Raw genomic sequence first — 23,797 nt, forward strand, 5'->3', positions numbered from 1 at the left:
ACCACATTGAGCAAAGCACATAAACAGTTTCGTCTACCTTCATTATAATGGTAGGGATTCCTGTTTAATTTTTAGTGAAGTGTGCTGCTGCTCTGACATTAATAATGTTGACAGACCTTAGTAATGCTGACAGGCTTTATTAATCAGTATTCAGGAAGAGCAATACTATGAGCTTAATTGTGATCATTAAGCACATTATTTAGCAGTTATGATATGACAGTGCAAATAATGCTTGTGGTTTTGCTGATTCACAGTGAAATTCTCAGTATTTGTTCAAAAGAGGATTAATTTAATGGAAAATGCAGAAACTGGGTACTTAACTCTCTCTCTCCCTGCTCTTGCTTTCAAATATAAAGAAAAGTTAGCATCAATTAGTACAGGAGGTTCTTAGATGCCAAAAACTGGCCCCTGTCTCTAGGAAAAATTGCTCATTCTGTCACTCTATATATCCCCTTTTGTTCAGTTGAGTGCCAGGCTGGCCTGGGACAGCAGATTCCTGCAGCACACAGGTTTCCCAGCCTTGAGTCAAACACAGCCCATGCAGTTGTGCTCCTGCAGCCAGACCATGTGCAGTGCACGGAGACCGGGGCCATTTGTGTGGGTATTGCTGGGTGTTTGCCCAGGGATGTCCCCAGAAGGGCAGGCAGCCTCCTGCCCTCCTTGGCCCCACCTGCAGAGCCATACAGAGCTTTGTGCCAGCTGCTACCTGGCCTAGGCAGGGTGGATTGCTGTAGCTTGCCTGAGCAGCCAGGTGAGCGTGCCCTAAGCAGAGCCCAGCAATACCTCCTGCACACAAATCAATCCATACAATCCTCAGCAAAACAACCACCTGTGGGAACGTGGGACACCTCTGGGATTTGTAGTGGACATACTGGAACAAACCACCAGCTGTGTTGTCCTTAGGTTGTTGTTCAGTCAATGAGCTTTGAGAGCTGTTCTGGTTTCTACAAATGAATTCCTGACCTGAAAGCACTGCTTACTACACTTCATTGACAAGGTTCATGTTGGGGTAATTCCCATAAGATGTGGGGGTGGTTTTTTTATTATTTTGCTGGGGTTTTTTTCTTCCAGACACTAGCAAAACATCAGTGGCTAAATCTGGTAATTGTTCCTCCTGCTCCATATCCTTCTCCTACAGCAAGACACTGATCTCAGCCTCTTGCAGCATCAAAAAGCCCTGTGGCCCTGTTGAAGGTCAAGGAAAAAGAACTGTTGCCATTTCAAATATATCACCTTTCCAAATGGAATGCTTTATTGCAGTTAATACTTTTTGTGACTACAGGCTATAGATCTGCAGAGGGATTACATACTGGTAAGCTTGTTGATTTGTCCCTCAACATGGCTGTATCCAGGCATAGTAAAAGCCCCTGCTAGAGAGGTATCCATCTATCCCTTCCTCCTCCATAACCCTGGCTGCAAAATAACTGCTCTCCTAAAGTGCTTTTTTGAGGCTTTTACCACCAGCAGCTTTTCCAAGCCAAGTCTATGAGAAGAAAGGATACCTCTTAGCTATAAGCTTGCTGATTTTATTGCTGAATGATATTATTGCTTTAAGTGAAACTGCAAGGAGCAAATGGCACAAAAAGGACTTAGATGTGACCTGGCAGCAGGAGACAATGCTAAGCTAGTCTAGTTTTCACAGTTATTCCCTTTGCTCTTCCTTCCAGGCAAGGGAAATGTTGACTTGTTCTGGGACTGGGACAGCTTGCTAGCTAAGAAGGTGAAGGGTTCAAGCAGTGTTTTCCGATCTGTCACAGTCACTTCCCACAGTCTCACTTTCTCGGCCCTTGCCCATTGCTGTGCTGCTTCTGTTTCCACTTGCCTCTGGTCCACGAGGTCAGTTTTGTTCCCCAAGACAATAACTGCAACCTACAAACCAAACAAGAGGGTGAGCTTTATACCAAAACCATCCACCAGTCACCATCCTTTTAAACAGTGGGCAAGTACCAACACAGTTCAGTCTTGTTCTGTAACTTAGCACTGGCACAAGGTAAGTTGCATGTAGATTGGAATACCAGGGTCTGGGATTTGAATTAGCCTCATCTGCTTATGGGTTGGAAGCTTGTTTTAATTATAGGATATGCAGGACTTCCCCTTCTTGCCACCCCACTCCCTGCCCCCAATGATTGCTTGAAGGGAAACAATAGCCAAGAGATCCAAAGTTACACAGCCCCATTCTCCACTTACTTGGCAACTGAGCTGCCCTAGACAAATGATAATAGCATGACATCTGAGTAGGTCACAGCAGCAGATGCTTGAGGGATGAAAAAATGCACAGCAACAGAGAAAGCCTGGATCCCACAGCGGTGGATTTTGCCCAGTTTGTTTCTTGCCCAAGCCCCATCCCGCAATATAAATAAAGCCAACTGTGCCAGCAGCCCAGGCAGGCTGGGCTATGGGCACCTCTCCCAGCTCAGCCCTGCTGGCTGCCCAGCCCCAGGGCTGCAGGGGACAGTCTGCTGAGAGGGGCAGTGAGCACCAGCAGCGTCCTCTGGGGAGCACTTTCAAGAGCAGCAGAGCTCTATCAGATCTGCAGTTTGAGGATCCATCGAGTGACTTGTGTCACTATCACCCAGACAGTTCAGCGTGGCTGAGCTCAGTAGGTACATGAAGCCTTCCCAGTGCTTCAGCTCTAGGAAGTGCTAAAGGCAGTGCTGGCCATGTGAAGATACTGCTCCTCCTTATTTTAACTGTTCTCTAAAAATGTTTTACCAGCACCAGCTCTTAGGGGGAAACCATGCCTATATTTTTAGTTCAAGGTCCTTAGTCAAACTCCGTTTTCATCTCCACACTAGTGGTTTGACAAAGATCAAGTGATAAAATCCTCTCCTGATGATGATTTGTGGGGTTTGCTGTGGCCACACTTGCTTGCTCTTTCCTGTTCAGGCTAACTCCAGAAGCCTTCTGCTTCTTTCCAGCTAGAGATGTTTGTCCTGTTCCTGTGAGGTCTGAGACTTCCTTTCTTTTCTACAGCAGTCCAGGGTGTTTGGAAAAATGCTGCTTAGGAGTTTTTCCCCCCTCTGTGAAGGCTTTGAAAGAAGCTATAATCTTCATGTGTATTTACCACATGCTCCAGCTGAATTTTAGCTATGGCAAAGCTCTGTCAGTGTAACAGAACAAAACCTCTATTTAGTATAAAATTTGGCCAGGCTTTAAGGTGCGTGCTGGAGAGCCCCCACAGCCAGCAGAGGCAAGGAACCAGCCATCAGTGCCTTCTGTCATCTGCCGCACAACAGGGGACTGTGCCACTCAACGAGTTGAAGTTCTGCCAGCTCAGAAGCACCATGTGTGGAGATGTATCCCCAATTCAGTAAAGAATTCATTTTAGCAGAGCTCAGACTTTAAGTCACAGAATCATTAATCTCCTGATTAACAGTTTACCTTAAGGTGAGACTCCTGATCTCACCTTGTACACCTTAACGCCTATTTTTTATAGAAATCATAGGAATGAAAACTATTTTATGCATCTGACTGTGGCCACCACTTTTTTAACCATGTTATCCTCAGTCAGAATCACAGTTTTAAGCTCTCCAAAAGGGTAAGCAAATTGGCTTTTTTCTAAAATACCTGCATGCACTGAGAGAGAAGAGTTCTAACAGGTAACACAGATGAGCAGGATGCAGATCCTGTTGGGGCTGTGCCTCCCTCTCTGCATTACAACGTGCTGTATAGTACCAAATCAGTGCCATCACAAAACACAGTGCCTGGGAAAAATTTCCTGCTTGTCCACCTTTCCTTGCCCTGCAGGGGAGTTATGCTTGACTCCTGCATCCCTGATATACGTGACAGTCTGCAGCTCACACCAGCCCTACCACCCAACATGCCTCTCCTGTGACGGCACATTCATCTGCCATCAAATTTGAGCCTGCCTTCTCTACCACCCTGTGTTCTGTCAGTACAAAACAAGTTACATTTTTGCAAAGTCTCTCCCTACCATTATCCAATTAATTCTTCATGCTTTTTTTTTCCTTTTAAACAGCATAAAACAGGCATTTGGAAAGCTGTAGGCTAAAGACATTTAACAGGGAAAACTACTCCAGAATATAGATACTGTAGGAAAAGCCGTAATGCTAATGCCACATGCAAGTTATATTTGTTTAGCTAAGCTGGAACGCTGTCAGCTGAAAACACTAGCTGCTTTCTAAGGGAAAATAGAGCAGTCATTTCACACAATTGAATTGATTCAATATGGTTGTTAAAATACATTAAAGCTGCTTTGCCAATTGACTAATGTCTGGGAGACCCATTGTCAATTACACTAGTTTGTAAGCCATCAAGTACATGAATACAAAACAAACAAGGATAATGCCCTTCGTTACATTATTCTATGCACTTGAGTTCCCCTGTACAATATCTAGAAAAACATGAGCTGCACTGCTGTAGACCATATGTTTTATTAGTCATAAGTATCCTGGCTGGTGCATTCAGCTGACTGAATTTTAGCTGTAGTAGAGGAAATAAGGAGGAAAAAAAAAAGCATTCCTTTGAATGACCTGCATGGCATGTGAATTAAGCTTCCCTGGCATGTGAAGGCCTCCTTTTTTGCTGGGTTGCCCAAGGCTGTGGGTACCTTCATTTTCCTTTGTACACGACTTTAACAGAAGCAAAAGCTGGGCTTTGGGACCTTAACTTCCTAGTTTAGCCAAGCATGCATTTACCTCCTTCTTGTCCCTGAAGACATCGATCTCCTTTTTGAGCAGCTCGACTCTCTGGAACGCCTCGAGGCTGGTCACGGCGTACACCAGCACGAAGCCGTCAGCCACGGAGAAATAGTGTTTGGGCAATTCCACGCCCTCCTGCAGACCCCTGGTGTCATAAAGCCGCAACTGTTCCTTCACGCCTCGGTCTGTCTCCACCGATGCCAAATACACATCTTCAATCGTGGCACCCTCTTCTAAGCCTGTTTGAAAACAAGCAGGAATGTGCCACTGCTCTAAGTACAGCTTCACCATAAGAATTCTTTGCAGTGCAGCAGAATTTTTCCTCACAGTAGCTTTTGGTGTGTGTTTTACAGAGTGACTTGACCAGGCCTTGACCTTGCCTGGCATCCCCATGGAGGGCTGTATTCATAGATGACTGCATTAGCTATTTCCAATAGTGACACTGGAAATACATTCATATGTAAGCACATGATTATGCCTGTAAAATTAATCTATGCAACATGCACATTCAGAATAGGATAAGATATATGCTCTCCTCCCAAGTTTTCCAAACTCCAACCACCCAGTTGCACCAGTTCTGTGCCAAACATGCTGCTAAACAAGCCTGCCCAAACATACCCTTTTGGAACAACAGCCAGGGAACACCAGATAGTCAAGTACTAACATCTTTAACCTACTTCTTTGCCTCATAATGAGCTGGATCATACTGCAGAAGCAGGAGCCAAAGGGATAATTCTGGAAATGAATGTGTATTAGTGGTATAACTAACCCATACGTAAAATTAAGCCAGAGAGGGAAGGGGGTGTTTGCAGACAAACAAAGTTCCATGCTATTTTTACTCTAATACACAGTGAGCTTTTTCTATCCCCCAGGGGTTTAAAATTACTCAGATTGGAACAAGTTCATTTACTGCAAGGCGAGAGCATGCACAGGGTAACAAGCTTTCATATATGTATCACCTGTTCCACCCTGACTCTCTGCATACTGGCCCTCCTTCCCTCCTCCTCTCCGCACCGTAAATGTGAGGTAATTCAAGGCAGCTTGCTTTGAACTAATTAAAATTATTTTTTCCTAAGCCAAACCTAAAAACACATCAATCACCTTAGCTTTGTGTTCCTCCTGGATGCAGGTGCATAAGGTTACAAGTTGAAACAATCTATGTATAGTGTAGCTGGGCCACTTTCAGAGTTGGTTTTAAGTATTCATACAAGCCCTCTGCAACCCACGTTTTTGCCTCCACTGCACTCCTATATACAATTGTTTGCTGCTGCAGGACTACAATAATGAGTCCTGCTTTATTCTCTTTGTCTGTCAAAAAGGGACCATTTTTAGTGTATTGTTTAAGAAAACACAAGGGATTATCTGGCCTATGAAAATAAGGATTTTGCTATATTCAATGACACTATTCAAAACACTTCACACTGACAAACAAGTCAAGCATTCCACCCACGCTGATGGTTTCCCGTGATGTATGCAGCATTCCTGTGCAGGAAAGTGGCACAAGCTGTTCTTTTTGCCCCTCTCTGTGCAGTCTTCATAGATCAAGCTCTTATTAGGTTTCCAAAGATTTAATTTATCTCACCTCCAAATATAGCCACACTAATGTGTGGGAGCAAAACTCAGAACAGAAGGACAAAGCAAAGGTTAATGAAAAGAGGAAGCACAAATGTATCCTGTGTGATTGTAGAATGTGTCAAAGGGTCACTTTTAAAGACTGAGGTAGTAACAAAGCCCTTTCTGGATATAGCACTGTTGTTTAGACACAGCACTATATTCTTGCTCTGCCTTGCTGCATTGTACAGACAGGTCAAGGAAATATCTAGCATCAGTAAACATGGCTTTGGCAAGAAGGAAGGAACCACAAGTACCTAAGTTTTCTTTTTCAAAAGCAACAAATCATATTGTACAGTTTTTCATCCTCTAAATGCTATACTCTAATCCAACAGCCTCTAATATATCCTTGTTATCCTGTGACAATCTCTTCCTAATGGCATTAAAAGCAGCAGTGAAAAGTGCGTCTTTTAACATCCTATTTAATAGTGAAGAGGAAAATTTAAGACCTGGGACTTAGCAAAATAGAGAACAAATTTTGATGTGAAATAAGGGGGGGGGGGGGGGGGGGGGCACTTAGGAGGGAGTTGAAATTTATGCACCAGTATCAGATTCCAGAGGTGAAATTTCACCTACATGCACTGGGGGAGGGAGTGTATACAAACAGTTTCCTAAGTAAACATAGACAATTTTTAGAAATACCTGTGCCACCTTATTCTAGGCCCTGCTCCTAAAGCCCAGGCCATGTACCAGCTGCATCTTGCTGACAATGACATTTACACTTCTTGTTAGTAGCATCCCATTCAAACACTTCCTAGGTCTCCATTCAAAATGGGTCAGGCAAGTTGTCGTAAGAGAAGCAACACTAGTCAGTGTCCTAGAAAGATGCTGGCACCATCCCATCCTCCCTGCCACAAAGATCCTGATTCTCCTTCCCTTCACTGGCATTTCTGGGCATCCTTCCACCACCTCTGCCTGGGTGGGCAAGGGCAGCTTGTGCTGGGAAGCTACTGTCCTGCAGACTGCTGCCAGCTTGACGAGTTTTTCCATGGAGCAGAGCACTGCAGCGGGCCAGCTGTCAGGTTCGGAAGCTGGAGGGATGAAGGGGAACTAACAAGAGAGTGCACAACGTCACACCTCCTTTGAAAACTGAAGATATAAAAACTTTGGAGAGGGAAAGGAGGAATAGACAGAAGTGATGCCACTCTCTAGCACCTACTCAGCCAGTGCAAATCTTAGGAGAGGCAGAAAGGTCTCTGTTTTTTACCGACTGCTGCCACAGAGGAACTGCAACGGGAAGCCTCAGTCATAAACTGGGTGTTGTTCCAAACCCTTGTGGCTTCCCAATGAGGAAAAGAAAAGGCTCAATGTACTAATGAATACTGCACACTTAGGCCAGGCACAGCAGATAAACTGCAAATACCTAAGTAAATGGAAATTTCAAGAGGGATGGAAATTCCAAAGTTCCCAGTTGGATCTTGAACATTAATGCAGTACAAATTTTGTGTCTTCTTGAGTACTTTTGAAGATTTCCTCTGTAATCCCTTTTTCCAGAGGAATTCAGCAAAGAGCTCCTAAAACCTGCTATTCCTTATGTTTGTAAACTGCAGAATAACAGGCATTTCTTATTTAGATCTCAAAAGACAGTGTGTCAGAAGATCCCTGACTTGGGAAAGAGGTGGATAAACCTCAAGAGGAGCTGATCTGTTTAGATTTAGCTGCTAGAGAACTACTGGTCCCACCAACAAATAGCCAGGTTTTGACCCTCAGTTACATACATTCAGTTCCATTTTCATCTATTTCTAAAATACAAAGCTGACTGCAACTCTATCACCAGGTAGTTTTAATTTAAGAAGTGAAGATGTAAAAAGGCATCTCTGCCCATGGCAGGGGGTTGGAAGGAGATGATCTTTAAGGTCTCTTCCAACACAAACCATTCTATGATTCTATGAATGCATAATTAGGCTAATTAGCCTCCACATCCAAAGTGTGTAAGCCAAAACCCAAAATCCCTCCAGCTGGAACAAGTGAGGCAATTTCTCTCATTATGGCTTCCACCACAGTAATATATGGTGTTTTCATTCCTAGCTAGTAAGATCTGAAGTAGCTGCTTATGAATAATGTGACCATACCAGCTATTTACACAGACAAGAGGCAGAGATAAGTCTTCTACAAGGGAGAGTTCTCATCTCCTCCTGTTGAGCTGATAAGTTTTAGTATAGGCTGAGAGGCCAGAAATATTTTAAAGGCAGAAGAAAGACTCCCTTCTGCACCATCACTGAACAGGAACACTGTTTAAGGAAAAATATCCATCCTCTTTACAGACATGTCCTGTGCACCAAAGCTAAGCAAGTCTCCTGCTGGCCTGGTCAAGAGAGGCCAGGCCAAGCAGTGCCAGGTACCACAGGCACTCAGTGGGACAATCTCCTGCTGCCAGTCAAGGTGGAGGATTTGGATGAACCCAACACTTAAATCACAAAAAGAGAGATCATCCCAGGTACCAGGCAATCACCAAATCATAGAATAATTAAGGCTGAAAAAGATTTCTAAGATCAGTGAGTCAAACTGTTCAATCAGCACTGCCAAGCCCATCACTCAACCCTGTCCCCAAGTGCCACATCTGGTTTTTCTTCCAGGAATGGTGATTCCACCACTTCCCTGGGCAACCTGCTCCAATGCCTGACACCCTTTCCCTAATTTTTCCTAATATCTAATCTAAACCACCCCGGCACAACTTGAGGCCATTTCCTCTTTTCTTGTTGTTTGTTACTTGGGAGAAGAGACCGATCCCCACCTGGCTACACCTTCCTGTCAGGCAGCTACAGAGAGCAAAAGGTCCCCCCTTTGGAGCCTCCTTTCCTCTGGGCTGAACACTCCCAGCTCCCTCAGCTGCTCCTTACCACAGCAGTGCACCAGACCCTTCACAAGCTTAATTTTCCTTCTCTGGACCCACTCCAGCCCCACAGCGTCTTTCTTGTAGAGAGGAGCCCAAAACTGAACACAGGAGTCAAGGTGCTGCCTCACCAGTGCTGAGCACAGGGGGACAATCCCTGCCCTGGCCCTGCTGGTCACACCACTGCTGTTACAGACCAGGCTGCCATCAGCCTGCTTGGCCACCTGGGCACATGCTGTAAGTGTGTATGGACCACATACACCTGTGCAATCCTTAGCAGCTATTTGCCCTGACCTGTGGTGATACAGTCCCTACATAACTCAATGCTAAATCTGCACCCATTTCAAACATTTTCTTTTGTTGTTTTTTCTAATCCCTTGTATTAGTTTGGTGAGAGTGTCTGCCTTGCAATAGCTACATTATTTTACATGGCTCTGAGAGCATCCCTCATCTGTTTGTCCTCTCCTTTCCCATCTTCGGACACAAGGTAAATTCCCTTGCAGTTTAAAGCCTAGCACAAAATCCAATTTTGTGCTTGTTGTTCACAAGCTACAGGGAACAGATAGTCCTTTTTTGGGTTATTCCTCCTTCCTGAGTACTTTTTCCTCTTTGACCTCAAGCAATCTTGGTGCCTTTGCAAAAGTGTTAGCTGCCGACCATGTAAGTAACAGTGGCACTCAGGGACTTCATCCATGACAAGCCAGGGAGACCTGAAGATGCTTGTTTTTCTAGGAAAAGAAACAGTGCAACTGGGTTTACAGCACCACCACCAAGCACACAGCCAGGAGCACGGGCTCAAAGCCAAGGGCTTTACCTAGCAGCGTGAAACCTCCAAGCACTCTAATCACTTCCCTGCCACCAGCTGTGCCACCACTCCTTTTTGCAGAAAGTCAACAGGAGGCACATGAGCACTGACAGACCCGTGGCTGATTTACAGCCAGGAGGAGACCCTGGTGACAGTGGCTGTGACACCTTGGAGAAGGGCAGCAGACCTTGTGCTCTGAGCCTCCGACCGAGTTCCAGCGTGCCTCCCGTCGCTGAGAGGGGGACGTGCCTGCCATGAGAAGGGAAAGACTCCCCCTGTTGGCTCGGCCATCCTCCCCGCGGCTCCTGGGCCCTGACGTCAGTCAGGAAGCACAGGCTTTGAAACAGCTTGCGTCCCTGCTGCCATGCCTGGGGAGCTGCCCTGCTGGTTGGCTCGGAACAGACAGGTCTTCAGCAAACACGCTAGTCCCTTCTTGCCTCCCTTGGCCAAAAAGGCCAGCAGCCAAGATGTACAGATCAGCTTTCTGGAGCTCACAAGCTTTAGGAAACGAGGATCAGGGTCCTGTAATCATGTTTCAGGTGTGGAAGGGCCACCCCTGCAATGGTAGCACCATTGTGCAGTTTAAAGCAGCTCAGCTAAGGAGCAGTTAAAGACTCGCCATTCCTCAAACTCTGTCCTGTGTACTGAGATCCTCACAATGGCATCCTGCCCCTGCAATTCAGCAGTTAAATCAACACAGAGTGGAACAGTAGCTGAAGGTCTTCTGGGAAAACCATTTCCACCAACCAAACTCCAGGCACCCCCTGCCACAACTGCCTGTGTGCTGAGGAAGAGGCAGGGAGGATGGTGACCACTCAGCAGGACTGCCAAAAGCACCAGCTTATTGGTCCATCCCCTCAAATGGGCCTGATGGCCTGTGCAAGGGATACCAAAATTGCTGGGCCGTGGCCACTCATCTCTTGGGGGTGCAGCAGCTCTGTTATGATCCTCTCCATATCTTCATCTTGTCTCTGCTACTTGTCCTCTTTCTCTGAATGTCTTAGGAATATGATTTGACCAAAATCACAGAAAACAGGAAACTACCTTCTTCCTTCTCCCCTTGCACTCCCCATCTGCTATCAGCTGTTCCTTCCCCTACCAGTAACTCCAAAAAATCAGAGCAGAGCTGCAGGCAAGGAAAAATGATCTTTTTCAGTGCAGGGGGGCCAGGGGAGAGGTCTGCATTGCTCCCTGGCCAAGCTGGAGCAGGGCATTTGGGAGTGACAGAGGGACACCCACGGCTAAACCCCAGGCACGAGGCCTCCCGCTGGTTATGTCAGCCAGTGTCCATGACGTTGTATAATCATGTACATGGCTGGCTCCAGAAATAGCTCCTCTGATCAGCAACGCCCGAATATCCTTCCTGCAGGGCTGCTAATAGCAGGCAGGAATTAAGGCAAGGCAATACGATTGAAGTAACGTGGCCTTGCCCATGCTGCTCAGGAGTCTCTGACAGTCTCCCAGCCGGCACAGAGGAGAGGCAGGTCAGCAGCAAAGGGAAAAACCTTCAGCCTGCAAGGCTTTGCAGCCTTCACGTTGAAAGCTACACGGGGCTACGTGCCTAGCGCTCAGTAGGATGCTGGAAGCAGATGTTGCTGCAACATTAGAGGAAATCCTCCTTTTAAACACGGGTATTAGCACACAGTTCTGTATCGCCTTTGCCAGCAAATTCCTCCCATCCACACATTTTAAAGGTGCAGTGCTGCAAAGCACCATGCTAAAAATCCTTGTGTTTATCCAACAACTTATCCCCAACGTCTAATTTACTGGCTCAAGAAAAAAATGCAAAGCGACTAAAACATCCTCTGTCAAAGCCCTGCTGCCACCCCTTGTTTCTAGGTGAGGCAGGAATAATTTGTCAGCCTGATGATCATCGCCCTTCCTTTCAAAGCCAAATGTGGAAACAGAGGGAAACGTGCAGGCTCTGCCTTTGTTCCCTCTCTTTTGTGCACAGCAAATATCAGGCATCCTCTCTTCCTCTGTCAAGTCTGTTTTCCCCATGGGGGTTTCTTAGAGAGCAGAGACACTTGGCCTTCAAAACTCAGCATACAACGTGGAACCTAAAGCTGAGCTGTTTTTCTTTCCAGAGCTTTGATTAAATGTTAGCCAAAACCAAGCAAAATAAAGCTTTAAGAAGATGAAACAAAAGTCTAAACAGCGTGTACACTTATCATGTGACAGCTATTTATTTTTTAGATGTCTACAGCATCTTTCAGGGAACGAGGTATTTCTTTTCTAAATACGCAGCATGCACATCACCTACTTTCAGTGTTTGTTTCTTTTTAAACATTCTTGTGTTTTATTACTGGGAACATCATGGAATGGGTTCTTCTCCGTGACTCTTAAAAATCCATAAGCAAGGGACTATGAATTTTAAGAACAGCACAGAGATGCCAGAAAACCCCATAAATTTCCTCCTTCACCTCAGCGCAGTTCGCAGTCCTCCATTATTTGTTTTGGGGCCCACACCGACCAAGATGCTAGAAAAGGAAACCACCTGCCCCCAAAAGTAAAAAAGTCTCACCGACAGTGTGCTTTCCATAGAGAAGCTGCTCCAAAATCGCAGTCTTTCCCACTGAGGCCATTCCACAAACCACCACCTTGTAGCCCTTTCCCATGCTTCCCGAGGGCCGGTTCCACGGCAGAGCCCTGTGCAGACAGGGGAGGCTGTGAGCCCAGCACAGCCTGGGGATGGGGATGAGGATGGGGATGGGGATGGGGATGGGGATGGGATGGGATGGGATGGGGATGGGGATGGGCACGGGCAGGATCCGAGCCCACGGAAGGCGCAAGGCAAAGCGCGAAGCAGCGGGGGCACAGCTCCCTCCCAGCGCCTGCCAGCGACTGATATTTTTAGGACTCAAGTTTCCTCCCACACCATTTTTTTCAGGTTTTAGGCTGCTGCCAGTGGTGCTGATGCTTGCCTGCAGGCTCGACACTTGTCCTGTCAGGTTTGGGGAGACTAGGAGCGCTGGAGCATGCACGGCCCCGGGGCAGGGGCTGTGTTTGTTGGTGTGTGTGTGCGCACGGTGTTATCGGGCTTCCTGGGTTTGCAGTGGGCTTGATGGTATCTCATGGTACCAGGATGGCTTCTGGAAATGCAAGAAAATGATGGTTCCTTCCCGTTTATTCTGCTCACAGAAAGTTTCTAGCTTTTATGGACTAGGAGGTACAAAACAGGTGAGTTAAAGGCAGAAGTACAGGAAAGCAAATGCAGAAAGCAGGTTTCTTTGGTCTGCTTTAAAGCAGTTTGATGGGTGGGGGCTGGTTCTAGCAGGAGGCATCCAGCAGCTTGGGGCACTTCCCTCTGCCAGTGAGCCATGGCAGGGCAGCAGGCCCTGACTCAGTTTGCTGTTTGGAGCCATTTCCCACAGAGAGAGCTGAAGAGTACCTTTTCTGGACCAGGAGGGGCTGGCGTTGTCCTGCTTCAGTTCCAGTTTAACCAGGTAATGCTTCACAAGCCAGGGTGCCCTGAAAAGCATACCCTGAAAAACAGAAAGGTCATTCTGCAGCTGCAGGTAGGGTGGCAGAAAGGACTTGCAGGCTGGGAAAGCCTAACTCAGAATGATAGAGTGGCTTGGGCCAGAAGGCAGCTTCAAGGTCCTCTCCTTCCAGCCCCCTGCCATGGGCAGGATGGCACCAATCAGACCAGGTCGCTCAACGCCCCATCCAACCTGTGCCCTGCCACATGCAGGAGGGAGGGGAGCAGGGACAGGAGCAGATCAGTGGGTAAAGCCAGGGCCTGCAGAACCAGGGACTCCATGGTGCCCTCTCCCTATCCATCCAAAAGGTTTTAAGATTGGTTTTAGGGCTTCTTTTTCTTTCCCCTTAGCATTTATTATTTAGGATAGAATAGAATCATTAGGTTGGAAGAGACCTTTTAGATCATCCAGTCCAAACATCAACCCAGAACTACCACTGTAACCACTAAACCACATCATCCAGCACCAGATCCAGATGCCTTTTAAACCCCTCCAGGGATGATATCTCTACAACCTCCCTGGGCAACCTATTCTGATGCCTGACTGTCCTAATAGTGAAAAATGTTCTTCTAATACCTAATCTGAGTCCCCCCTGTCTCAGCTGAAGGCCTCTGGTCCTCTCACTGCAGTCACAGTAGAGGAGACCAGCCCCCACTTCACCACACTCTCCTTTCAGGGAGTTCTAGAGAGGGATGAGGTTCCCCCCGAGCCTCCTCTTCTCGAAACCAAACAAACCCAGCTCCCTCAGCCGTTCCTCATAATCTTACCATTTTTAAAATAATTATTATTTTAGAGATTTTTTTTTAAGGCTTCTTTTCAGGGTTTTAAGCAAAGTCCCACCCCAATCCCGGACCGGGGCTCTTATGAGAGCTGAGGAGCGGGGGTGTCTCGGGGGATGCCGCATCTCTCCAAGCCCCTGCCCCAGGAGCAGGCCCCGTTCCCCATTGCCCCGGCCCCGAGCGCGCCCCCGGGGCCGCCCCCCGCCACGAGCGCGCACCTGGACAGACAGCCGTGCCGGCCGGCCCACGGACCCGCGCGGGCCCGCCCCTGCCGCCCATTGGCGGGCGCGGGGGGCCGGGCCGGGCCGGGCGGGGAGGGACGCGCGGCCCGCACCCCGCGGGACTACATTACCCATGAGGCAGCGCTGCCGCCGCCGGAAGTGTGGTGTGGCCCGAGGGCTTGTGGGAAGTAGGGCCTTTCCTTTCCGTCGCTGGGCGCCATCAGGTGAGGGCCGGTCCGCGCTCGGCCTTTCCCTCAATCCGCGGCCATCCCGGGATCCGGGCGCCCATCCGCCCTTCCCGCCGCCGCGCCCGCCCGGCTCCGGCCGGGATGGGGCTGCTGCTGCGGCGCGGAGCCGCCGGGAGGCCGGCGGAGGAGGGCCCGCGGGCTGCGGCTCGGCGGGGCGGGGAGGGGAGCGGGGCAGCCCGGGTGGCCCTGGCGCGCCACGGCGGGTGCGGGTCGGTGACGGACGGTGCGCCCTGGTTTTGCTCCGGGTTTGTCGTTTGATCGTGGGGATTTTTTGTGCCATTAGGCCGTGAAAGGGTGGGGTGGCTGGGGATGGGAATGGATGAGCTCTAGCTGGGCAGGTTCAAACAAGAGGGGTATCCAAAATCACACCCGAACTGTTTGTGGCGTGGTTTTACGTGTAAATAAAGTGAGCTGCGTCTATCTGATGGTGAGTTGGGCTGGGGGCTTGGTGGAGTTCAGGTACACGTGCTGATTGCTGCAGATCTGTAAGGCCTCAGAGGTTTTTGGGAAAACAGCACTAAACATGATGACAAAATAAAGTAATATGTCATTTTTTTAAACGCCTTCAACTATTAAGACATATTAATTTAAGACATATTCACATTATATTCGTGTTATTAAGACATTCAGTTCAGAAGAGGGAGTTTGTTATAATCATTGTTTTCTAAAGACAAAATTTGACCTGTAAGAATTTTGTATTGGGCCCTTGCTCTGCTGAAGGCAATACAGACTACCCGCAATGGTGCCCAGCAGAAACAATTTTTAAAAACAATTTAAAAAAACCTCCACAGGGCATCTGTGGAGCATAACACAAATGTCAGCAGCAGGAGGACACTGAGCTGTGACACTTTCTTTTAGTATGACACGGTCAGTGAGCCTTATTTTACTTAAAACCCAGTTTCAGTGGATGTGGAGGGAGGCCTTGTCTTTCCTGGGATGTTGTGCTACCATGTGAATAGCTCTAAAGAAGCAAAAGTTCCAATCCAGCTCATTTCTTAAGTAACTATTAAACTTCCACTTATTAATAAAATGTTAAGCTTTCACTTAGAAGAAAAAACTTTACTAAAGTCAGAGTTAACAATAACTCCTCACAAATCCTGTAGTTTTTTATGTAAAACTCGATTCTGCTGTTAATTGTTGGGTTCAGTAGTATCAGACATAGCGCAGCTGAAAATTTCTCAGTTGAGGAGTTTTAACACTTCAGAATAAATAAAAGAGGAGGAAAATGGCTGGGAATGGTGACTGCAGGGTGTCAGCTGCAGGCTGCCAGGTGTGATCCACGTTCCCAGATGTGTCAGCGCTGCGGAGAAGCGTGAGAGCTCCCTGTCTTCCGGTGCTGCTCCGTGTGTGGCTTGGTGGCAGATGTTCCAGCTGGGAATCGTTCTTGCTGCAGTGTTTCACTGAGCTCTCTCCATCCAGCAGGTAGACAGCCATGGGTGCCTACAAGTACATCCAGGAGCTGTGGAGGAAGAAGCAGTCGGACGTGATGCGGTTCCTGCTGCGCGTGCGCTGCTGGCAGTACCGGCAGCTGTCGGCCCTGCACCGCGCCCCGCGCCCCACGCGCCCCGACAAGGCCCGCAGGCTGGGCTACAAGGCCAAGCAAGGTAATGGCACCGACACATCAGGTCCCTGTGTGCCGGGTCACCGTGGAGGGACGTGGCTTCCTGCAGTGACAGCAGTATCAAAGTGAAGCTGAAGTATCCCCCAATAAACTGAAGTGTCCTGCATGAAATGAACAGAATATCGTAAATGTCCTCAGCTGGTAGCAGTGCCCACAGCCTAAAACCATAACTTCACTTAATTTCACGTCTGTGCCTTCTGTTGCGTTCTAACAGGTGAAGCTCAGGTGGGCTTTGGCTTCAGTTTTTGTTCGTGTGCAATGGTAGTGCCATACAATTGAGCAGGGGTTTTAGTATCCTAGGTTTGGAGGATGTCTCCTTACTCTGTTACTTTGACTGTTTTCAGGTGACTGAATTGTAACCTCCTAGCACCTTGAAAAGAGCTACCAAGAGATCTGGACAGAGACTTGCACAAGAGCATGTAGTGACAGGACAAGGGAAATGGTTTCAAACTGAAAGAGGAGGTTTAGGTTAAATGCTAGGAAGAAACTCTTTACTGTGAGGGTGGTGAGGCACTGGAACAGATTGCCCAGAGGAGTTGTGAGTACCCCATCCCTGGCAGTGTCCAAGGCCAGGTTGGATGGGGCTCTGAGCAGGCTAGTCTGGTGGAAGGTGTCCCTGTCCATGGCAGGGGGCTTGGAACTGGATCTTTAAGGTTCTTTCCAACCCAAGTCATATTATGACTGTTTTACAGCTGCATGCACTTGAGCAAGATGGTGGAGTTTGTACTGTCATTGAAAAACAGTTACTGGTCAGGAAAAGAAATGGGATAAGTGGCTATCCATGTGGAACTTCTGGAAATCCATTTAAAAACCCAGTATGTTTATTCACAAAGAAAATAAAAAGCTAGGACTTGACACTTGTGTCACTGTCTAGTTTTGTCATTCCTCAGTAACAGGATTTCAGCAGGGTTTGTGGATGGCTTGAGCTCAGTGCTTTTTGAGTGCTGCCATCTGAATTTCAGGTAGTGGTTTTGCTGGTTAGTGGTTTTTTTTGGGTTTTTTGGTTTTTTTTTTTTGTTTTTTTTTTTTTTTTTTAGGGTTTTTTTAAACAGTTTAGCTGTAGCTGATCTTAGTTGGTTTGGGACTGGATAGTGAAAAGGTGCCATAAGCTCTGCTTTGGAGCCAAAACCAGTTGCCTCAGGATATCACTTTCCTTACTCAGTTGTAATGAAAACAACAAAACCATCTTGCACTATCCACCCCAAGTTGTAAATTTTGGTAAAAATTGGTAAAATGGCTTTGTGTTGCAGCATTTCATGTACATTTTGGGGGATTGGAAGTGCAGTACAATTGCTGCTGGAATTGCTGTAGTTCCTGAGTCACTGTCTGTTTCAGGTTACGTTATTTACCGTGTTCGCGTTCGCCGCGGCGGCCGCAAACGCCCAGTCCCCAAAGGTGCAACCTATGGTAAACCCGTGCATCATGGTGTTAACCAGCTCAAGTTTGCCAGGAGTCTTCAGTCTGTAGCAGAGGTGAGTGTCTTGGTTATTGCTCACAAATTTGGGTTGGAAAGTTTTAGTCTGTAAAAGCTGAAAATACTCAAGAACAAAAAATACAGAACCAAACCAGCTGTTTTATTAATAAGTTGTTAGTAAGATTTTGAATAATGATGGCAGGAAAGTAGCAGTCTTTTAAAACTCTATTGAGACAATAAAAAAACAGACTTTTAAAATGGAGTCTATGGAAACCACTTCAGTGGTTTAGTGAAGTTCATACTTCTCAAGTATGCCACAATATTTGTTATGAAAAACACATAACTAGTCCAAGCCACAGTAAAATAAAGAGCTAGGCATGAGAAATAAGAACTTGGATGTGCTAAGGTGTGGATCACCAGCTGCAGGTGATGGTCCTTTCACAAAGTACACGTGAGTTCCTGTCTTCAAGCCTGTAGCACCTGTTTGTGTAGTGGTGCTGCACAGCACCCTTAGATGTATTGCAGGAGCTGGAGGCAGTGTGCCAGAGACCTTTTGCTTCTTTATAAAAAACTGGTACCTCACAAGCACACAGCTTGGTGGTTAACCTATTTTTAGGTGAGATCTTTTTACTGAAATGCTCAAAATGTAAACTTTGATTTGATGAGATCTTGTAAGCTTCATTGCTATCACAGTTGTAGTCTGGAAGAGATGGAGTTCTCACCTTTACAAAAAAACCCTCTTTCAGTGGGTTAGAGTGAATACCAGGCTGCATTCTCAAACTAGACATTGTGGAAGAAGGGTCATTGCCTTTCCAACTTGAAGCAGAAGACTTTTCTGTTCTCAGGACTTGAAAAATATTGCTGAGTGACTTCTGCTAGTTAAATATGATTTTTTTTTTTAGGGAAAAAATATAAATGGGACATGCTTATTTAAAAGAAACACAGATGATGAGTTTGAATTAAAAATGCTATTCTGTTTTCAGTGCTCATGGCATTATCTTCATATGTGTTATTCCCAGATACCTGAGGGCTAATGACATGCTCACTTAGGACAGCTATGGAAGAGGTTATTTGCCCTCAGTTTTAGCTTCAAATTTTCTGAATCTGACACAGTCTTTCCAGAAGATTTATATTTTTCAGATTACAGAAATGCAAAGTCTCAGTTGGAGCTCCCATCCTCAAATAGAAGCTGGTTGAGGATGGTTGGTGTTCTAATATTTCATACAGGTGTTGCTCTCTCACTAGAATAAAAGGACTTGATATGTTATTCCATGTGCAGAAAATAGTCAAGCTGTGTAGGGAAGCCTGAAACAATAGGTTAAGATCACATTGGGGAAGAAGATGAATGGGGTCCACTAGTTCATGCTTGCCTATAATGATGATAAAGTTCTACAATTAAACACAGTGTGTCTTAAATAAGGAGTATTCTTGACAGGAGAAGCAGATTGAGTTGCATAATTGCTATTTTCTGCTTTGTTTTGTTTTCTGAACTAAGATTGTGTCTTCCTAACCACAAGTGAGGATAGGAATAGCACACACTAATATGCCAGCAGTGGTACAAAGATTTGTTGCATCAGCTATTCCTTTACTCCTACCAGTACAGGCTTACACTCTGCAGAAATTTCTTTCTCCCCTGTAGCTTTAGATGTGGAAATTAATCACTTTCATAACTTCCCATAAAAGATTGTTCCATCACCCCAAGTGCAGGTCATGCTCTTCATATTCATGTTGAAGTTATTCTTAACATTGTGTTTTTACTGACTGGGTGCTCCTGCTTGGTTGACAAATCCTGTTTCATGCAGGAATCTAAACAGCCTTTTTTTTTTTTTTTGCAACACGGTTTTCTTTTCAGTTGCACCTTGGCATCTGGAAGGGGATGAGTTTTTATAGGAAAAGAGGTTGTCCTAGGGAAAATGGAAGTTTAATGTTTGAGTTGATAATCTTTCTGCATGAAGAGTGTCCTGCATCCATGGTTTGACAGCCCGTTGCGTTTATTTTTGCCTCTAGGAGCGTGCCGGCCGCCACTGTGGGGCTCTGAGAGTCCTGAACTCGTATTGGGTGGGCGAGGATTCCACTTACAAGTTCTTTGAAGTGATCCTGATCGATCCCTTCCATAAGACCATCCGGAGGAACCCCGATACCCAATGGATCACCAAGCCCGTCCACAAGCACAGGGAGATGCGCGGGCTGACGTCGGCCGGGCGCAAGAGCCGCGGCCTCGGCAAGGGCCACAAATTCCACCACACCATCGGGGGCTCGCGCCGCGCCGCCTGGAGGAGGCGCAACACCCTGCAGCTGCACCGCTACCGCTAACCCTTGTAGGCGCGGCCACCCAATAAAGATCATGCTGGTTGTTCAATTCAGCTGTGCTTCTGCTGCTTCTTGGGTCGTGCGGATAAGCGTAGAATTCTCCAGGAGTTCGGGTGTTTCCGTATTTTGACAGGCTTTTGAAAATGTAATTTGGTACTTGTGGAGATTGTAGGCCCTGAGTGTAGAGTTCTGTGATGGGTTTCACTTTGGATAATGTGGAAGGACGTGTGCAATGTGTATTGAAAGCCCAAGGGCTGGTCCATGTTCTTTTTTCTCTTTTATTTAGTCACTGCTTGTAGGATAGGGTCTGTGTTTGTCCTGTGCTTGGACTGAAGGCCAGATTTGATCTTGTGCAATGAGATGTAAACTGAAAGTGCTCATTTATTTTTCATGGGTAATTAAATACTAATGGCTATTTTATTTTTCAAGTTCTGTTTTTTTGTACTTCAGTGTCAAATCAGCTTTTGGGCCTCTCAGCTACAAACATTGTCTAAATCAGCTAAGTGCAGAATGGAAAGGTAAAGCTTGCTCTGTTCATTGCAGTGCACAGTGTTAAAAATGTGTGCACATTTCAAAGAATGATGAGATTTTAGGCTGAATAGTAAAATACTGTAGAGTAGGTATTTCAGTTGCCAAGATTGAGGGGCGGACAGTTTCTTAAACCTTCCTTTTGATAACAGAACAGAAAACATGCATCTGTGTTAAAGAGCTGCATTCTGATTTACTCTGCATGGTTAGGTGGTAGAACTAAACACATTTGGGTAACAGTTACAGATGAATGTATCTAGACTACTTTTTGTGAAATCACAGTGGGACCTTGTCAGCATGAAGTCAGTTTGCACATAAAGGCTGGGAGATTAAATGCAGGTCCTGGTAAATCAGGTGGATGGCTGTCATAGCTTCCACACATTCTGTATTATATCCATTAGGTAGTGACAGGAAAAGAGGCTGGTAGAAGGCTGTGAAGAAGGTTGACAGAAGTAGCTGTGTCTTCTCTCTTCCTGGAGCTTCAGCTTGGGATGCGGAATGTTTTGGGTTTTTTTCCTGAAACATGTTAAACATTGAAACATGTTAAGATTTTCCCTTCAGCTGAGAAATTCACTTAATACTCCACTGTGTTCATGAGTGTAAGTTCCTACAGGAGGGTGGTAGTCTAAGGAAGAGACATTTTGGCAGTGTGTTCTCAAAGCCAGGAATTACAGCTCAAAGTGGCAATTTTATTATGATGTTTTGTTTGGTTCAAACAAGAAAAATGCAAAATAATCTGTTAAAAAGTATTAAAGCTATCTGTTCTAAACATGGGAGATATTTTTAGCCACTCCATTAAAATATCACTGATTTTTTGAAAGGTAGTCCTGTGATGTTGTAGGACAGGAAGTGGAAGTTCCTCGGAGCAGATTTGATGAGTGAGGTCTCCCCTGAGCATGGAGGGGGTTATTGCAGAGAGGGGGCTGCTCTGTCTGCTTTGTAGATTTAATGGCTTCAGGTAGTGCCAGTATGGCCGATGTGTCTGTTCCTTTGGAATTATTTTAGATACAGAGTAGGAATCAGGCTCCCATTTTAGAGCCCAGCTTTTCAATTCATTAGCTGTACAGAGCATGTTTGAGCAACATGGTCTAGAAAAAGATGTCCCTGTCCATGGCAGGGGATTTGGAACTAGATGATCTTAAAGGTTCCTTCAACCCAAATCTGTGATTTTTTTTTTTTTTTTTTGGCAACAACTTCAAGACTGGTGATAGTCTGCTGGGGTTGTTAAGCTGTTAGGGACCTTTGTCATTGATGGGGGAGGGTGACAGCAGGTGACAGGGCAGTCAGCACTAACGCTGTGTCATTTGCCAGCTTTCAAACCTTGCAGCACGTGGCAGGTGTCTGGCAGGTGGCTGGTCTAGAGACCTACCTTAGGTTGGCCCTTGTGGTCCTGTAATTCTTTGAACTTTAAATGAAAATACTGTTCCCTCTGAAGTTTATTGAAAACTGCTGATGACAGTGTATCTAAAGGGGTGTGATATCTAGCAGTCCAGTGAGGGAATTTGAAACAGATGGTTGTGCCTTCAGAGGATGCTCTGGGTCTGTACAGCTCATTCCAAGTCCTTGAGATTGCCTTTGTGTCTTTCCATGCTACAAGTGTCTCATGATCTTAAGACAGGATTTTGGTTTTGAAGGGACATTGCTGTGCAGAATTTATGTGAAGTAGAAAGATTATATTTTACTAATCTCTGTTTCAAAAAGGCATAACATTGAGGGAAACCTTTTTTGTTTGGGGTTCTTGGCTTGGGAAGCCAGGGTTAGAGAGAGGTTTTGTGATCTCTGCCTTTCCTACTTGTTTCTTGAACCTGTTGTGCAAGTTCTAGAGATTGCAGGTAGTCTGTGTTCCTTAAGATTATGGTAGAAACCAGTCACCTGAGACAGTCCTAGTGAGAGGCTTGTAATGTGAGTTCAGTCCTCCCCAGACACCAAGGGTCTGCCTGAAACAGGGACACTAAGCTGTAGCTGAAGGAGGGCAGGGGGAGGGAAGAGGAAGCTTCAGGAATTTCACTAGGCAAATCTATTAAGACATGGAGGAATCTAGTAATCTGTTTCCAAGCCATCTACTTGGCTCTGTTTGCAGGGCTGATCATTTCTCAGTCTGAGCAGGCATGTTTTGGATGTAATTAAAAGAGCTGTCTGGTTTCTATGCAAGACAAAATGAATACCACAGTTAAACTGCAGAGAAGTGGGGCTGTACAGTACCAGGCTGGTTCAGCCTGGTTTAGGTGCTGTTGAAAATAGTTGACTGTAAGCTTTTATTAGGCTGGATTTCACTTTTGTGTCAGCTGCCTAGATTAGTTAATCACTCAGCTTTTTGTACAAGGTGAGGACCTGGCAAGGGCACTATTTCTGTCCCAAAGGGTGGGATGTGTAAAAACAGATTGTGTGATTTAGGATGTTCTTTAAATAAGCAAGTAGGAAACTCCCTTCCACATAGCTAATAGAAGTGCTCATTACTTGGCAACACGAGCTGGGTTGCAAAGCAGGGACTCACTAATCAACAGCGAGTGTGATTGTTTCCTTGCTTTGTCTCCGAAGCACTGGGAATCTCTGCGAGGCAGCTGTGTGCTGCTGGGAGAGGCACGCTGGCACCATGCCTGCAAAAGGCACAGATGCTGCTGGAGGAGGCAGTTGGCTCCTTCCTTGCAGCAGAAGGTCATGGAATTTCACTGGTGATTTTTGTGGGGGCCTCAGAATGAAGTAATTAGTGATGGAGGAGAGTTATAGCTCGACTTTCTCACTTATCTCTGTCCTTGTAATGCAGCAGTTGTTCCCCAGCCTTGACCCAGTAGAGAAAAGTGACTGCCTGTGAAGAGTTCTGTGCAGCTAATGAATTAAAAAGCTAGGCTCTAAAAATAGATCCTGATTCCTACTCTATTATCTACTCACTCTCCAGGCTGGGAAAAAACACCATATTTTTGTACATCCCTTTTCTTTTCCAGCAGACACAAGTCTAGTTCGGAGAGTATCAAGCCAAAATACTCAGAGTGATGGAAACACTGCTGCAGCTACAAAAAAAATCCAATTTGGATTTGAATTGGATGCTCTTTTCTGGGGCTTTGAGCAACCACCAACTTTTTGATCCAGTCCTTTTAAAGTAATTGCTTGAAATGTAAAGCTGTATGAAAGGAAGGAGAGAGCCTTGTAGGTTGTTCTCTTTATATGTCAAGGTTCTGAATCAGCTTCAATTTAATAATTACACACAGAGTGTTTAGGTTGCAGAGCCTCGCTCCCTACAGTTAGGAAGTGTCTGAGCTACACTGCTTACACAACCTTTAATTCAG

At 46.1% G+C, this 23,797-nt stretch overlaps 2 protein-coding genes across 4 annotated transcripts; one reads left to right on the forward strand and one right to left on the reverse strand.

Moving 5' to 3' along the window:
• Nucleotides 1-121: 121 nt before the first annotated feature.
• NKIRAS1 (NFKB inhibitor interacting Ras like 1) lies at nucleotides 122-14,438 on the reverse strand. Of its 2 annotated transcripts, XM_063154430.1 has the most exons (5): nucleotides 14,390-14,436; nucleotides 13,302-13,395; nucleotides 12,435-12,559; nucleotides 4,659-4,900; nucleotides 122-1,869 (listed from the first exon to the last, which is right to left on the reverse strand). In XM_063154430.1, exons 3-5 carry the CDS (start codon nucleotides 12,526-12,528, stop codon nucleotides 1,630-1,632), a joined length of 576 nt encoding a protein of 191 aa, XP_063010500.1. In that variant the 5' UTR covers nucleotides 12,529-12,559; nucleotides 13,302-13,395; nucleotides 14,390-14,436; the 3' UTR covers nucleotides 122-1,629. The 2 variants fall into 2 exon arrangements, with proteins under 2 accessions (XP_063010500.1, XP_063010509.1); XM_063154439.1 differs by lacking the exon at nucleotides 12,435-12,559 and having other exon boundaries at nucleotides 14,390-14,438.
• An 86-nt stretch (nucleotides 14,439-14,524) lies between these two features.
• Nucleotides 14,525-20,038, forward strand: RPL15 (ribosomal protein L15). Of its 2 annotated transcripts, none has more exons than XM_063154464.1 (4): nucleotides 14,525-14,616; nucleotides 16,060-16,244; nucleotides 17,597-17,733; nucleotides 19,683-20,038. In XM_063154464.1, the coding sequence occupies exons 2-4, from the start codon at nucleotides 16,073-16,075 to the stop codon at nucleotides 19,986-19,988; spliced, it is 615 nt and encodes a 204-aa protein (XP_063010534.1). In that variant the 5' UTR covers nucleotides 14,525-14,616; nucleotides 16,060-16,072; the 3' UTR covers nucleotides 19,989-20,038. The 2 variants fall into 2 exon arrangements, with proteins under 2 accessions (XP_063010534.1, XP_063010524.1); XM_063154454.1 differs by having other exon boundaries at nucleotides 14,530-14,616; nucleotides 16,063-16,244.
• The last annotated feature ends 3,759 nt before the right edge of the window (nucleotides 20,039-23,797 follow it).

Source organism: Melospiza melodia, chromosome 1 (assembly GCF_035770615.1).
Source record: "Melospiza melodia melodia isolate bMelMel2 chromosome 1, bMelMel2.pri, whole genome shotgun sequence".
NCBI classification, from domain to species: domain Eukaryota; kingdom Metazoa; phylum Chordata; class Aves; order Passeriformes; family Passerellidae; genus Melospiza; species Melospiza melodia.

Bases quoted from the DNA above. Each gene is read 5' to 3' on its own strand.
- NKIRAS1 (XM_063154430.1), bottom strand. From the start codon at position 12,528: ATGGGAAAGGGCTACAAGGTGGTGGTTTGTGGAATGGCCTCAGTGGGA. The intron at 4,901-12,434 runs GTGAGACTTTTT...GTTTTCAAACAG, and splicing joins CTATGGAAAGCACACTGTCG to GCTTAGAAGAGGGTGCCACG. The intron at 1,870-4,658 runs GTAAATGCATGC...TTTGGTTTGTAG, and splicing joins TCTTCAGGGACAAGAAGGAG to GTTGCAGTTATTGTCTTGGG.
- RPL15 (XM_063154464.1), top strand. From the start codon at position 16,073: ATGGGTGCCTACAAGTACATCCAGGAGCTGTGGAGGAAGAAGCAGTCG. The intron at 16,245-17,596 runs GTAATGGCACCG...TGTCTGTTTCAG, and splicing joins GGGCTACAAGGCCAAGCAAG to GTTACGTTATTTACCGTGTT. The intron at 17,734-19,682 runs GTGAGTGTCTTG...TTTTGCCTCTAG, and splicing joins GTCTTCAGTCTGTAGCAGAG to GAGCGTGCCGGCCGCCACTG.